The sequence below is a fragment of the Setaria italica genome, chromosome II (genome assembly GCF_000263155.2).
Source record: "Setaria italica strain Yugu1 chromosome II, Setaria_italica_v2.0, whole genome shotgun sequence".
Taxonomy (NCBI): domain Eukaryota; kingdom Viridiplantae; phylum Streptophyta; class Magnoliopsida; order Poales; family Poaceae; genus Setaria; species Setaria italica.
Genome location: NC_028451.1, coordinates 44,584,896 through 44,598,166, shown reverse-complemented (window position 1 = coordinate 44,598,166; position 13,271 = coordinate 44,584,896). Strand labels below are relative to the sequence as shown.

At 52.5% G+C, this 13,271-nt stretch overlaps 2 protein-coding genes across 2 annotated transcripts; one reads left to right on the top strand and one right to left on the bottom strand.

The window, feature by feature from the left end:
• Positions 1-5,326: 5,326 nt before the first annotated feature.
• LOC101780753 (U-box domain-containing protein 4) lies at positions 5,327-7,162 on the bottom strand. Its single transcript, XM_004958120.4, has 2 exons — positions 6,014-7,162; positions 5,327-5,904 (listed from the first exon to the last, which is right to left on the bottom strand). Exons 1-2 carry the CDS (start codon positions 7,016-7,018, stop codon positions 5,821-5,823), a joined length of 1,089 nt encoding a protein of 362 aa, XP_004958177.1. The 5' UTR covers positions 7,019-7,162; the 3' UTR covers positions 5,327-5,820.
• Positions 7,163-9,185: 2,023 nt separating this feature from the next.
• Positions 9,186-13,012, top strand: LOC101780068 (eukaryotic peptide chain release factor subunit 1-3). Its single transcript, XM_004958119.3, has 3 exons — positions 9,186-9,337; positions 11,078-12,519; positions 12,608-13,012. The coding sequence occupies exon 2, from the start codon at positions 11,106-11,108 to the stop codon at positions 12,417-12,419; it is 1,314 nt and encodes a 437-aa protein (XP_004958176.1). The 5' UTR covers positions 9,186-9,337; positions 11,078-11,105; the 3' UTR covers positions 12,420-12,519; positions 12,608-13,012.
• Positions 13,013-13,271: the final 259 nt, after the last annotated feature.

Here is a 13,271-nt window from a genome sequence, read left to right as displayed (position 1 = left end):
CAGCTCCTCTGAAAAGCTACAGAGACTTTCTTTTTCCAGGTACCTGCAGGGAGATCTGCGCGGCATGATACCAATGAAAGGCTACAGAGACATGCCATCAGTTGTTTTGTTTAGCAGTGCCGTGTCGCGGGCAAGGCCCTAATGATATGCACGCCCTGTGATTCTGCCCAGATATCCTTTTCCCGCGCTAGTTTCTTATGCTGACAGGACAGCTACACCTGTTGGTCTGCAGAGGGACATGCACATCAGTGACAGCTCAGATATCTTGGACAGGAGAGGCTAAATTTTAGCCCCTGTCACATCGGATGTTTGGACACTAATTAGGAGTATTAAACATAGTCTAATTACAAAACTAATTGCACAACCCCTAGGCTAAATCGCGAGACGAATCTATTAAGTCTAATTAGTCCATGATTTGATAATGTGGTGCTACAGTAACCATTCGCTAATGATGGATTAATTAGGCTTAATAGATTCGTCTCGCGATTTAGCCTAGGGGTTCTGCTATTAGTTTTATAATTAGCTCATATTTAATCCTCCTAATTAGCATTCGAACGTGTGATGTGACAGGGCTAAAGTTTAGCCCGTGGCATCCAAACGCCCCCCAAGAAAATGTAGGAGGGGGTGGCCGTATGAAACACCAGGAATCTTCTTGGATTTGATCCGTTTTTGTTGCGGTTCCCTAGAAGTATCTATACATAGAAATCACAGCGACAGTACAGGAAGTCGTACGGTGTTTTCTTACAGGACAGCAAATGTAACACCTTGGGGAAGATAAACAACAACTGAACTGAACAACTTGTTGTAAAGTGGCGAAGAAACTGTTTTGAGATGTATAAACTGTAGTGATTACATTCAGGTGGCCGGACGACATGTCAGAGACTCAAAAAATGCAGCCTGTCTGTTCGGTGTTGGCAAAGGTTTGAAACATCACACGATCTGGTTCTGAATTCTGAACAGTACAGGAACAGCAGCTGTCGTTTCTGAATACAGTTCAGAGCCATGTACGAACTAAAATCTACTGTTTCGGTAGTTGTATGCTCCAGATCTCATCGATCCAACATTTCTTAATTGGAGTAAATTATTGCACATGAGAATACAACGATATGAAATTTGTGCATCATGGAATCGTATCTCCGCCTTTAAAAAAAACTCCATGTGATTTAGCAGTAGCATAAACTTGTCACATATCTTATTATGACGTGTTTGCATCATTGAGCTCCTAAAAGAGAGCAAAAAAAAGATTAGGGACGGTGTATGATTTGAACAGCCAACATCAACATGCAACTTGCCAATAATGTAGTGCTAGTGATGCCTAGTATTGTGATCATGTGGACAATGTCATGCACGTATAAGAATTCAAAGCTCAACGCGACGCACGAAAGAGAAGTGGTCTCCTTGGAAGAGTTCTGAAGCCTCTCGTCGCAAAATCGTAGCGCCTCCAGGCTGCGGTCAATCGGAGGCCGGAGCCGTACGCGTACAAAAAGAGAGAGAAATAGAGAACAGTTCAAACGCGACAAAGGAAATATTCAAATGTGTAACTCCAACATCGGTGCCCTGTTGAACTTTCAGCCGAGCGTGCATCGTTGACACATCTCTTGGTTTCTGCGGAAACAGGTGGCGTATTTTCCTAGTTTCCGGCCAAAAAGAAAAGAAGAGGAAAAGTTGAGCACATAAGAAAATTAAGAAATGACTTGTCCTTTGCATTGCTCAAGCAAACTGGAAAACGTAAAACAACAAACATCAGTTTCCAGCTGTTCATCAAGTACTTTTGCAGAATCACATTGCAAAAAGAATGTCAGCAGATTTATAGAAGAGTATAAATGCCAAGTGATATAGAGAATTTATTTCCGTTTTAAGGAAAAGAAGTGGTGGTATACTGCTGACGCCGCCTGACGGTGCCGATGCGGGCATTGCCCCGACTAGCAGCTCCGCTCTCTGCTGCCAGACGAAGCAAGCCACCGCGCGCGGCGCGGCGTCCGGTTCCTGGCCTGCCGCTGCCTGGGCTCGCACGCTTGGTCCCTTGCCACACTTTTCCACCGGCAAATGATGATTCTGATGTGACCGCAGTTTTCTCAGCAGCGGTGGCCGTACGCCTAACTTAATCTCGCAAAAGAAACGGCAAGGACACGCGCGCGTAGTTCAAAAGGGCGCTTAATCACGTCCCCGAGACCATCGGCCGGTACGGGAAAGCGAGCGCCTCGTTAGATATTAGTAGATCGAGATTGGCACGAATCATTTGGGCGACGGCGACCCCAATTATTTGTGCCGTCGGGACAATCATCGTAGCCCATGCGGCCGTCGCACCTGTCTCAAATATGACCGGACGGGCACCGGACGCGCCTAACCGTCACCAAACCAGGTCGAGCAACGAGACGGCGTCACGGCGCCGGAGGCCGGACAAGTACAAGGCCGCCGCGCCGGCGGCCGGCATAACGCGTGTCGCGTTGCCTGCGCGGCGTCGCAGCAGCGCCACCACGAGCGAGCCTGGCCAGTGGCCACCGATCGGCGCGCGCGTTTACTACCCTTGGTTGGTTTGGTCGGTCGAGAGCGGGCCCTGTTTCTGTTTCCCATGGCCCATGCTAGCTAGCCACTACGAATAGTGGCAGCTCCTCGCCACGGCGGCCTTGATTCGCCGGTGATCCGTGCGTGCAGTGCATGTGGCACGTCCACATCCAGCGTGGGGGCGGCCGGGCTGCTCGCCACGTGGCGGGATGCCACCCTGCTAGAGGCGACCTACCAACAACAATCAGCGACGGCCCCATTCGGCATTCACCTCGCGCGCACGCCCACTCGCCGAGCTCGCTGCCTCGCTCGCCGCCGTGGCGCCGTCCAAGTCGCGCGCCATGGCTGCCTGTTCCCTCGTTCTGCATCCGTGCGTGTACACCATAAAACCCTCTCCATTCCATCACATGCCCGATCCATACATGCGGCACGAGCAAACAGAATGTGCAGCTCGTTGACGAGAACGTGCCGAGGTACGACATGGCGTTGGGGAGACGGCAGGCAGCGCCGCAGACGGGAGCAGGGAATTGTCCAAGGTTTGCCACGGTCAACCACGTTCCTCTCCACTCTCCAGCGTCCGTGGTGAGAACGTCGCTCATGGCGAACAAACCACACATGGGCATGGCAACGTCTGCGTTGACTGCGAAACAACAGGCTCACGCCGCGCTTGAAAAAGGAAAGATTGGCAGAGTTACCCCGGTCGCCGGGCAGCCCAAAAGGAAGCGCATGTACTGCTGCGACAGAGGAACAGAGCGCACACGACGCTCGTCAGCGGGCAGGAAGAATCTCCCTTTCAGCTCCTCCAGCATCCAACAAACCTTCCGTAACGAAAAAACAAGCGCATGTGGCGCCACATGATTGGCTCTCCGTTTCGCATGTGTAGCAGAGGGACGAGGACGGCGTGGGTGCTGGCACGGGCCGGCGCCCAGGCCATCATTTGCCATCCGCTCTCTCGGCGCCCGCCTCCCCTTTCGCGTCGTGGCCGGTGCTCGCAACAACAACAGCAACAGCGATACTCAGGCCGGCGTCCGTAGTATTGGGCGAACACGCGCGAGGAATGCGAATCTGGGTGGCAAGTGGAGCGTCGCCAGGCGTCCGCGATCCTTTTTGCCCGCGGCCCCGAGCCGGGGCGGGCCAAACACGTGTCGCACCGCGCCCGGCGCCGGGACCCGGGCGCGCGATCTCGTTCTGATCGGGTGGGGGCGAGGAGAGCGGGGGCCGGGCCGGCGGCTCGCGTCACATGTCCGTTTGTGCGGCAGCCGGCAGGGGCATGTGTGCGTGGGTGCGGCGGAGGCGGCAACCACTGCCTGGTGCCCGGCTGCCTGCGGAGGTCGATCGGCTGGGTTGGTGCTGGTGGCTCCCGTCGCGTTTAATTCCCTGTTCCTTGTGGAAGGAAGTGGCTCCCGTTTGCTCCAGTAAAAGAATCCGTGGGATAATGAAATAAACTGCAATTATAACATGGAGTGTGGGATGACTGTACACTAGGATATCACCGAGATGTGCAAGTTCAGTGGCAGGACCATGGCTGCAACGCAAAGGATTCCCGAGGGTTTTCCCAACTAGTGGGGATTGTCAACGACGCACGACTAGTGGGGATTGTCAACGACGCACGAGTAAAATTAACTAATCTGTAAAGTGCCCTGGAGATTGGGTAACATATTTCAATGTACTAGTGGTGACAGCGCGCCACCGCTTGGTACACTAGTACAGCTCCACAGTCACATCGGATTGTCATTGGACACTGGGCAGCGAACTCAACCATTCACGTCAGAGTACTCAGCTACTCCTAGGTAGTTGCTTGTACCGGGCTTCCACTTTTTTGTACCACCCACCTTGGAGTCTTGGAACTTCTCCGGTTCTCTCCTCTGTTGAACGCTTGACGACGAACTTTCTTCGGTGATGGTTGCGTCCTGCGCAAATGATTTGTTTAATAGGTCAAGAGACGGCTCGTTGAGCTAGCGGAAAGAAATATCTGACCGATCGCTGCCTGGCATGCATCGACGTCATTCCCAAAAGAGTAGAGCCCAGCCGTGCGGATGGGTAACACCAAACCCCAAAGGACCGACGATTGACGTGCTCATGGTTTCAGATCTCAGAAGATGCCAGCACCGATCCTAGCGACGACAAAAAGCGTCGTCGCGGGAAGTGGGGAGCGAAAGGAACGCGCGCCACGCATCGCATGCGCGCCACGCCTCGGGAAGCAAGAAGATATCTGGAGCCCAGGCCGAGCTAGATTCATCCGCCAGACTGCCAGAGAGGGCACAGATCACCGTCGTTTTCAGCTTGCAGCCGCAGGCAGGGGCACTCTACGAACGAGCGAACGAACGAATGAGCGGCCTGCCACCGGGCCAGGCAAGAACGTGTCAGCTTTACTGGCGGGACGGGAACACTGCCCCACTGGCCCCCATCCTTCATCTTCTAGACCACAGGAAGCGGCAGCAGGGGATCCTGCTTTCCGGTGGCGCCGAAGAGGACACCGAAGTAGGTGACAAAGATGGCACTAGAATTGCTCGCGCTATCGCCATCGGTTGAACCGGTAAAGGTTGCCGATTTACCAAGTCACGGCCAACGGCGACCCGACGGGCAAGCGGTCGCCCGCCGTTCGTGCCACGGAGCACACAAGGGACCCCGGCCGGCCGGCGGACGGCCGACGGTGGTGGGTAGTAACCGCAACCACCACTCGCCATCGCTTGGGGAAACACGCGTGGAAACGTCAGGGAGACGGTAAAAACCTGAACAGCGGCATCCAATCCAATCCCGATTGCATTTGCAGGTTCCCAACCAACCAGGCGGGTGCATTCAGAGACCAGACAGACACACAGAAAGACAACAGAGGCGTTTCTCGTATCCACCACAGGATCGGAAACCAACTTGATTCGTTGCTGATGCGGCACACACACACGTACAGATGAGAGATTAGCACAATCCAACCCACACGGGCACACGCGAGCTCGAAGCTTTCTTGCAGCTTCGCTCTGCACACACCCTTTGCTTTGCTTAGCCTCGCCACGGCCGGCGGCGAGGAAGCAACCAAACTGGAAGTGGAAACGGGAAAGGGAACAAAAAGGAAGGAGGTTGGGTGGGGAGGGTGGAAATTGCAGGGAGGCTAGACTGTTCTTCGATCCTCCGGACGACATCTCGCTTGAGGAAACTGTACACTCGCTCGCGGACGCAAACACGCTGCTTGCTATTTACACGCGCGCGCCGGCCGGCCGGATGGCCGGCCGGCGCCGGCTCGTCTCGCCGAAGAAGTGAAGGAGGCTGGCACGCACGAACCAAGGTGGGGGTGGGATTGCCCGATTGAGGAAGGGGTCGTCACTCCGCCGCAACGACCGCCGTTGGCCTCGCGCGGAGGCTCGGGCTCCGCGGCTGCCGCAGCATCTCGATCAGCGACTCCGCCTGATGAATCGGAAATGGATTAGTTTGCGCATCGTATTGGAGTAAGCTCAAATGAATGGGCTAATAGATTGGAGTTCTTGTTGATGCGGGAGTGCGACGTGGTGTGTACCTTGGTTTTGAGCTTGGGGCGGGCGGAGGATGACTGGGAGAGGGCAACGAGGGGAGGGATGGCGCCCTCGCGGGCGACCATGGTGCGGTAGACGGCGTTGTCCTCGCAGATCTGTAGCAGGGAGAGCGTGGCGATTTCCTTCTGCCGCGAGCTGCCGACCTCCACCATCTCGACGAGGACGGGGATGCCGCCTTCCTCCACGGCGGCGGCGCGGCCCTCGCCTGAGCTCACCAGGGAGTGGAGGACGTAGGCGGCCTTGTCCACCATGCCGGACTCCGGGTCGGCCATGAGGTCGAGCAGGGGCCGCACGGCGCCGGCCTCGACGGCGCGCTGCCGGTTCTCGCGCGCGCCGCTGCAGAGCGCGTAGAGCGCCGTGGCGGCGTCCTTCTTCCCGCGCGCGCCGCCGGTCTCGAGGAGGGAGACCAGCAGCGGGACGGCGCCCGCGCGGCCGATCGCGGCCGCGGCGGCGCCGTCGAGCTGGGACAGGCGGAGCAGCGCGCACGCGGCGTTCTCCCGCGCGGCGGGCGACGCGGCGGACTTGAGCGCGTGCACCAGCGGCCGTATCGCGCCGGCCTCGACGATGATCGCCTTGTTCTCGTCGCAGATGGAGAGGTTGAGGAGCGCCGTGACGCCGTGCTCCTGCAGCAGCGGGTCCGCGTGCGACAGCAGCTTGACGAGCGGCCGCACGCCCCCCGCCGCGGCGATGCGGACCCGGTTGTCCGGGTTGTGCTTGGCCAGCAGCCGGAGCTCCATGGCCGCGCGCCGGAGCGAGTCCAGCGACGGCGACGGCGACTCCAGCTCGGCCACGAGCGACGAGATGGCGTCCTCCGACGCCTCCGCCGCGCACGACAGCAGCAGGCGGTGGATGCCCGCGGCGGCGGCGGGCGTGAAGGAGAGGTCGTCGCTGCCGCACTCGCTGAAGGGCTCGGAGCAGGAGGAGTCGCCGCTGTCGCTGTAGCAGCTCGTGCTCCGCCGCCGCGGGGAGGTGGACGCGTCCGACTCCATCCCGGTCGTCAGCTTCGTGTCGCGCGGCTCGGCTCGGAGATGGAGCAAATGCCGGGAAGCACCAGGCGAGGAGAAGGAGGAGACCGGAGGGGGAGCCGGGTGGGGAATGGAATTGGTTCCTTGCTTTGCGTTTGGGGAGGCGGAGGGAGAGCGAGCGGTGGCGACGGGACGAGCGAATGAAATAAGGAAGGGGTCGGGTGGGTTAACCCGCTCGCGCTATTCCACACTCTTTTAACTTTTTCTCCCTTCAGCTGTAGCGCAACCGCAGCCGTCGGCTGTGATCCGACGGTGGCCGCCTGCCGCGTGGCGAGCGACGGGCGAACGGGGTGAGGCGCGGTGTGGAGCGCCAGCCGTTGGATCGTGGCGCGACGGGGGAGGAGGCGCGCATCTCGTTAGCGGCAGGCCGGCGGGCGTGCCACGTGAGATGGGACCCGCGGGGCGCGTACGTTCGGGCGAGGTGCACGTGAGGGCGGCAGGGCGCCTGCGAGTCGGGGCTGGTCCACGTTGGCGTGCACCACGCTGGGCTGTCTCGGGGGGTGGGCGGGCTTACCTGGCGCTATGGGCCCGCGGAGCAGTGAGACCCGTCGTCGTAGTAGGCCGGAGGGGCTGCGATTGGTGAGCAGGAATGGGCCGGCTCTGCGCTGCGGACGAGCCACCGATCCACCAATTTGAATGATGGTTGACTGGGTTGTGCGTGGTCTTGTGGATGAGCTCTCTACGAAAGTGAGAGCAATGACATCACTTGGAGGCAATATCTATCTGCACTGCAGCCTTGAGATCACTTGACGGAGTAGCACGGACACGGATGCTCTGGTGACGCCAGCGAAACTTAATGAGCTGCATCAAGGTTAAGCTGTTGACTGATAGACTTAAACAGCTCTAGTTTGAAGCAGCAAATACAACTTCGGGGTGATCTTGTTTGTAGTCACTGTGCCATAGAGCTGCAGATTTTTCTTAGGGGGCAAGCGTCCCGAGGAAAATGTGGTTCTTTTAGATGTATATCTATCCATATAGCTTGCTCTCTACGAAGGAAGGCCGTGGAGTATGAAACAGCCCACGAGCACCCACTTGCGGTCATTTAAAAAAGTTTGCTTACAGGATCGCCATGCGTTCCAATTCCAAATTCAGTAGCAAAAGACCAATGAAAAAGAAGTCACGATTCACACAAGCTTCGGTCTTTGTGTTCGAATGAACCAACGCGCCCGAATGACATGCGACACGGTTACGCCACGGCTGAATTCTCTGTTGTGTGCTGACGTTTGGAAAAAAGAATGTTGCTGAGAACTTGAGATATCATCAGGAACTTCGTATCCCAAAAGGGATCCGGGTAAGAACGTCTGAACGTCCACGGCGACCGCTAGTCCGCAAAGGGTTGGACGGGGTGCCAAAACCGAGCGAACCTCCGCTCACATCACATCACCCTGCGAAACGAGTGGAAGAAAGTACGCCGCGCTTGACCAGTAGGGAAAGCAATAACGCGGATGACGCGGCACGTACTCACCTCGCTCGTGCCTCGATTTGACCTCTGTGCTGTGAAGCTGCGTCATTTAGCACATTGGCGCGGCTTCATAGCCTCGTTCCTCTTGACTATACTCACTGGATATCAAGAATTACGGTCCTTGGTTAGTCATGGTCTGATTTCCGTGCTCGTCCCCTTTTTTCCCCCTCCGACTGACCAACTGAAACGATCATTCAGTTTGGTGATCGAACTTTCCGAAGATCGGGCCATACAGGGAACCTCCATGATCTAGGCATCTATGGTCTATGGAGCAGGTTAAAACTTAAAACAAAAGTGAAGCACTCCTACTGAACTGTAGTGAAGTACCAGCAACATGTACGGTGATTTGCGACCTTGCTGTTGATCTGTCATATATTAGGCACTTCTGAATTTCTGATGACGAAGAATCTTTTGGGTTGCTGACCCCAAGGTCTCGGCAGTATTGGGCCTTAAATCTTGCTATTATAAATTGGGCTCCAACCAGGCCTGTGGTTGGGTTGGGCCGCTGGCCTGGTCCTCCTGCCTTCTTCGTAGCCCGCACGCAACATTCCGCAGTCCGCACGCTAACGAAACGAACCGCACGCAAAGCCGGGCAACCCCAGAGCTGGCCGCAGATTCCTCGTGCTGCCACTGCACGCGGGCCCGGGAGGTAAAACCTGACGCCGCCCGCCTGCAACGACGCGGTACTCTCTTATCAGCCCTTATCGGACCACAGCAGCCGACAACCAGACGCGCCAGGGTTTCTATTCCCAAGCCCACCTCCACCCGAGAGAAGTCCTCCCGGCTCCCTCCTCGCCCACGCCGCCGCCCTTCGCTCCTCGGTAAGGAACCCTAGCCCGCGATCTGCTCTTCCTCGGTTCAATCCGCCGCGTCCCGGAGCGGCTGTTAATTCTTCAGGGCCCTCTGGAGGTTTGTAACCAATTGTGCGTCGCTCTCGGATCCGATCGGATCGTGCAGCGCGTTCGTTCGTCGATGTAATCGTCAGATTCGGTCGCGATTAGGGTTTCAAGAACTCGGGGTGCTCGTAGTAGGATGTGGTTTCGTCCGATCTAGTCTAGTGCTGATACGATCTGGAGTTTTGTGAAATTTCTAGATTGTGTTGCGATTTGGTGCCCACGATCGCGCGATCTGTTGGGGATGACTAGTCTCCGCAGTTCCTTCATCTGCCCACTAGCGTTTACGGGAGTATATTTGTGGATCCGTACTGCGCTTGGTATTTCTAGTTGATGTTGTTGATAGATTTGTTTTGTTGGATGTGGAAAAAGTAGGTTGTATGGACCCCCAGATACATGTTTGAGAATTCAGAGGAGGGTGTGTGGGTGGGCCGTGGGCGGGCACATATATTCCTCTGTTCTGATGTTGTTTTAGTTCTCTGGTATTATCGAGTTCAGGCCAGTAGGTGAAGCGTACTAGTTAGAGATCCTATAGATTTGCATTAGCAAGCGCTGACTAAAAGCAGTTTGTCTACCTTGACAAGTACATTCATATTACCTGTGATATCTTCCTTGGTTTTACTTGTCTCCTTTAGTCTTCCATTGCCCCTACAATTTGTTTCACTATTCTTTTATTGACCCTATAGTTTCTTTGGGTTGCCTTTCCTTTTTGGTGCCTGGTCACACAATGTGCGTGGGATAATACCGGTACTTCGTTCTAAATTTGCTAGAATTCTAAACGCTAACGTAGGTGCTAGAAGTTTCTAGATATGCAATAGAACCTTATTTCTCCTTAGGAGTTAGGTTGGAAGGTAAACGCTGCATGTGCTAGTAGGACATGAGCCTGGTGTATTTGGTGTATTGTCAAAATTGGTTATGACAACATATCAGTTGAAAGACTTTGTTATGACAGAAGTCTAGGGGCCCATGTTAAGCGCAATATCTGTTTGTGTTGTATTGTGTCTAAACTGTTATAGCAAGATTTACTTACTAATTTTGTTAGCAGGTTCATATTTGGTGCCTTTTAATTTGCTCTGGTTATTTATTTCTACTATATACAATGCATTTGTTGTTTGTGGACCCAAATTTGCCATCTAACTTAAGTGATTTCGCTACAGAATGGTTTTCTGCACACTGCAAACTAATTTGATATGTCTGCAAATGGAACACTTGTAGTGTATATTATTTACATACATATTAAACTTACTTTTTTCTAGCTAATCTGTTCGCAATAGAAAACTCCTGTGCTGCTCTTGTATTTGAATACCACAGTACAAGTACATATCTATTTCAATTCTTGGAAATACTGCGTTATTAACTATTGTGAACGCAAACATCTTGTGTGGGAAGGATGTTAGTTCCATTAATAGAGTTGCATTTTTCGATCTGTTTTTTCTCCAGAAGTTGCTACTTTCATTGTTTGTGCATATATTATTTTAATGATGGTTCAACTGGGCCAATGGAAATGCAATTCGTGTTAACAAAAAATTTGGAGAACATGGCAGTTAACGTCTAATGCAGTCAGTTGTTTGATGCATTCTCTATTTTCATTTGTGTTTGAGAATTGCACTTGATGTTTTTCTTCAGCTCTCTCATATTATGTCGGTTTTTATGTTTTGTGGTCTCCAGGTTAACTAACCATCCAGACTCGGTCAAGATGTCTGACAGCCAGGAGACTGATAGAAACATTGAGATTTGGAAGATTAAGAAGCTGATCAAGGCATTGGAGTCTGCTAGAGGCAATGGCACAAGCATGATCTCTCTTATCATGCCTCCACGTGATCAGGTTGCTCGAGTGGCTAAGATGTTAGGTGATGAATATGGTACTGCTTCAAACATCAAGAGTAGAGTTAATCGTCAATCTGTGTTGGCTGCTATCACCTCAGCTCAACAGAGGTTGAAGCTCTACAACAAAGTGCCTCCGAATGGATTGGTTCTCTACACTGGAACCATTGTTACTGAAGATGGAAAGGAAAAGAAAGTTACTATTGATTTTGAGCCCTTCAAGCCTATTAATGTGTCGCTGTACCTTTGTGACAACAAGTTCCACACTGAGGCTCTAAATGAGCTCTTAGAATCCGACGACAAGTTTGGGTTCATTGTCATGGATGGTAATGGTACTCTGTTTGGCACACTAAGTGGCAATACCCGTGAAGTGCTTCACAAATTCTCTGTTGATCTCCCAAAGAAGCATGGTAGAGGAGGACAGTCTGCTTTGCGTTTTGCTCGGCTTCGGATGGAGAAACGGCACAACTATGTCCGCAAAACAGCTGAGCTTGCTACACAGTTTTTCATCAATCCAGCTACTAGTCAGCCTAATGTTGCAGGGCTGATTCTTGCTGGTTCTGCTGATTTTAAGACAGAGCTGAGCCAATCTGACATGTTTGATCAGCGACTTCAAGCGAAGATACTTAATGTGGTTGATGTTTCTTATGGTGGTGAAAATGGTTTCAACCAAGCTATTGAGTTGTCAGCTGAGATCTTAGCAAATGTGAAGTTCATTCAAGAGAAGAAGCTGATTGGCAAGTATTTTGAAGAGATCAGTCAGGACACTGGGAAATATGTCTTTGGTGTTGATGACACCCTGAAGGCACTTGAAATGGGTGCTGTGGAGACCCTGATAGTGTGGGAGAATCTGGATATCAACAGATATGTGCTCAAGCACAGTGCCTCTGGTGAAGTTACTATAAAACATCTGAACAAAGAGCAGGAAGCTGACCAGAGCAATTTCCGTGATGCATCCACCAATGCTGAGCTGGAAGTTCAGGAAAAGATGTCTCTCTTGGAATGGTTTGCTAATGAATACAAAAAGTTTGGTTGTTCTCTCGAGTTTGTCACCAACAAGTCTCAAGAGGGATCACAGTTCTGTAGGGGATTTGGTGGCATTGGTGGTATGTTGCGCTACCAGCTGGATATCCGCTCATTTGATGAGCTTTCTGACGATGATGGTTTGTACGAGGACTCTGATTAGCAATCAGCCAACCTCACGCCTGTGCTGGCCCATGGAAGGACACCACAGCAGCAACAGCTCGGGGTTGCTACACCTACGCAGGAACACTTGAAAAGCAGCTGTAAGCATATCGTCTTCTGTTCAAAAAATTTTTTGCCACCTTCTGCATACCACTATTTTGCTTGACTCTTTGCCCCTCTTTGTTTCAGATCCAGAGCTTGATGGGCATGGGCCAGCAGCCTCCTCTTCTAGAGGAGCTTAAGAACAGAATGATGAGTCACAATCATGGCAGTAATGTGTCAAGAAGATACCGAACTTAATCACCATCATGGCAGTGATGTGTCATGAATACTTGAAGTGTCTCTTTAATTTCGGGTCAACCGTCATGGTAGTACTGTGTCAAGAAGTTATCGCACTTTAAGGCTTAGCGCTAGTAATGACCTAATGCCTTTGTGCTTCTATCCTATGTTATGGTCGTCTGCAAGTCTGATTATGTAATAAGATGTGAATTCTGGTTGCTTGAATGCTTTTGTGACTGCTTGCATGCTGCTACTCTTGCGGTTTTTGCAATGAAAGTATTATATAAATATGTCATCCTCCATTGTTCGTGCTAATGTTAAATTAACCTTTTGCCCTGTTGAAATTGCCTTTTGTTTTTGGACCTGTTCAATTTATGATGCTGGTTCCTTTTTCAAAAAGAAAAGAAGTTGATTCTCACTGCAACGTCTGATACACTTGTTTCCTATTGCAATTGTTTTTCGATTTCTTTTAGACTGAAACTGGGAGCTGCGAAAAAAAATGACTATGCAATTCCGGTACATCAGCAAAATTCTTTACAGCTTTCGGTGCAGTTGTCATAATCTGTTTCGTGGA

What these genes read in the sequence shown, in the direction of transcription:
- LOC101780068 (XM_004958119.3), top strand. Translation starts at nt 11,106, where the DNA reads ATGTCTGACAGCCAGGAGACTGATAGAAACATTGAGATTTGGAAGATT.
- LOC101780753 (XM_004958120.4), bottom strand. Translation starts at nt 7,018, where the DNA reads ATGGAGTCGGACGCGTCCACCTCCCCGCGGCGGCGGAGCACGAGCTGC. An exon ending in GCCCCAAGCTCAAAACCAAG is followed by an intron (nt 5,905 to 6,013) that starts GTACACACCACG and finishes CCGATTCATCAG; the next exon opens with GCGGAGTCGCTGATCGAGAT.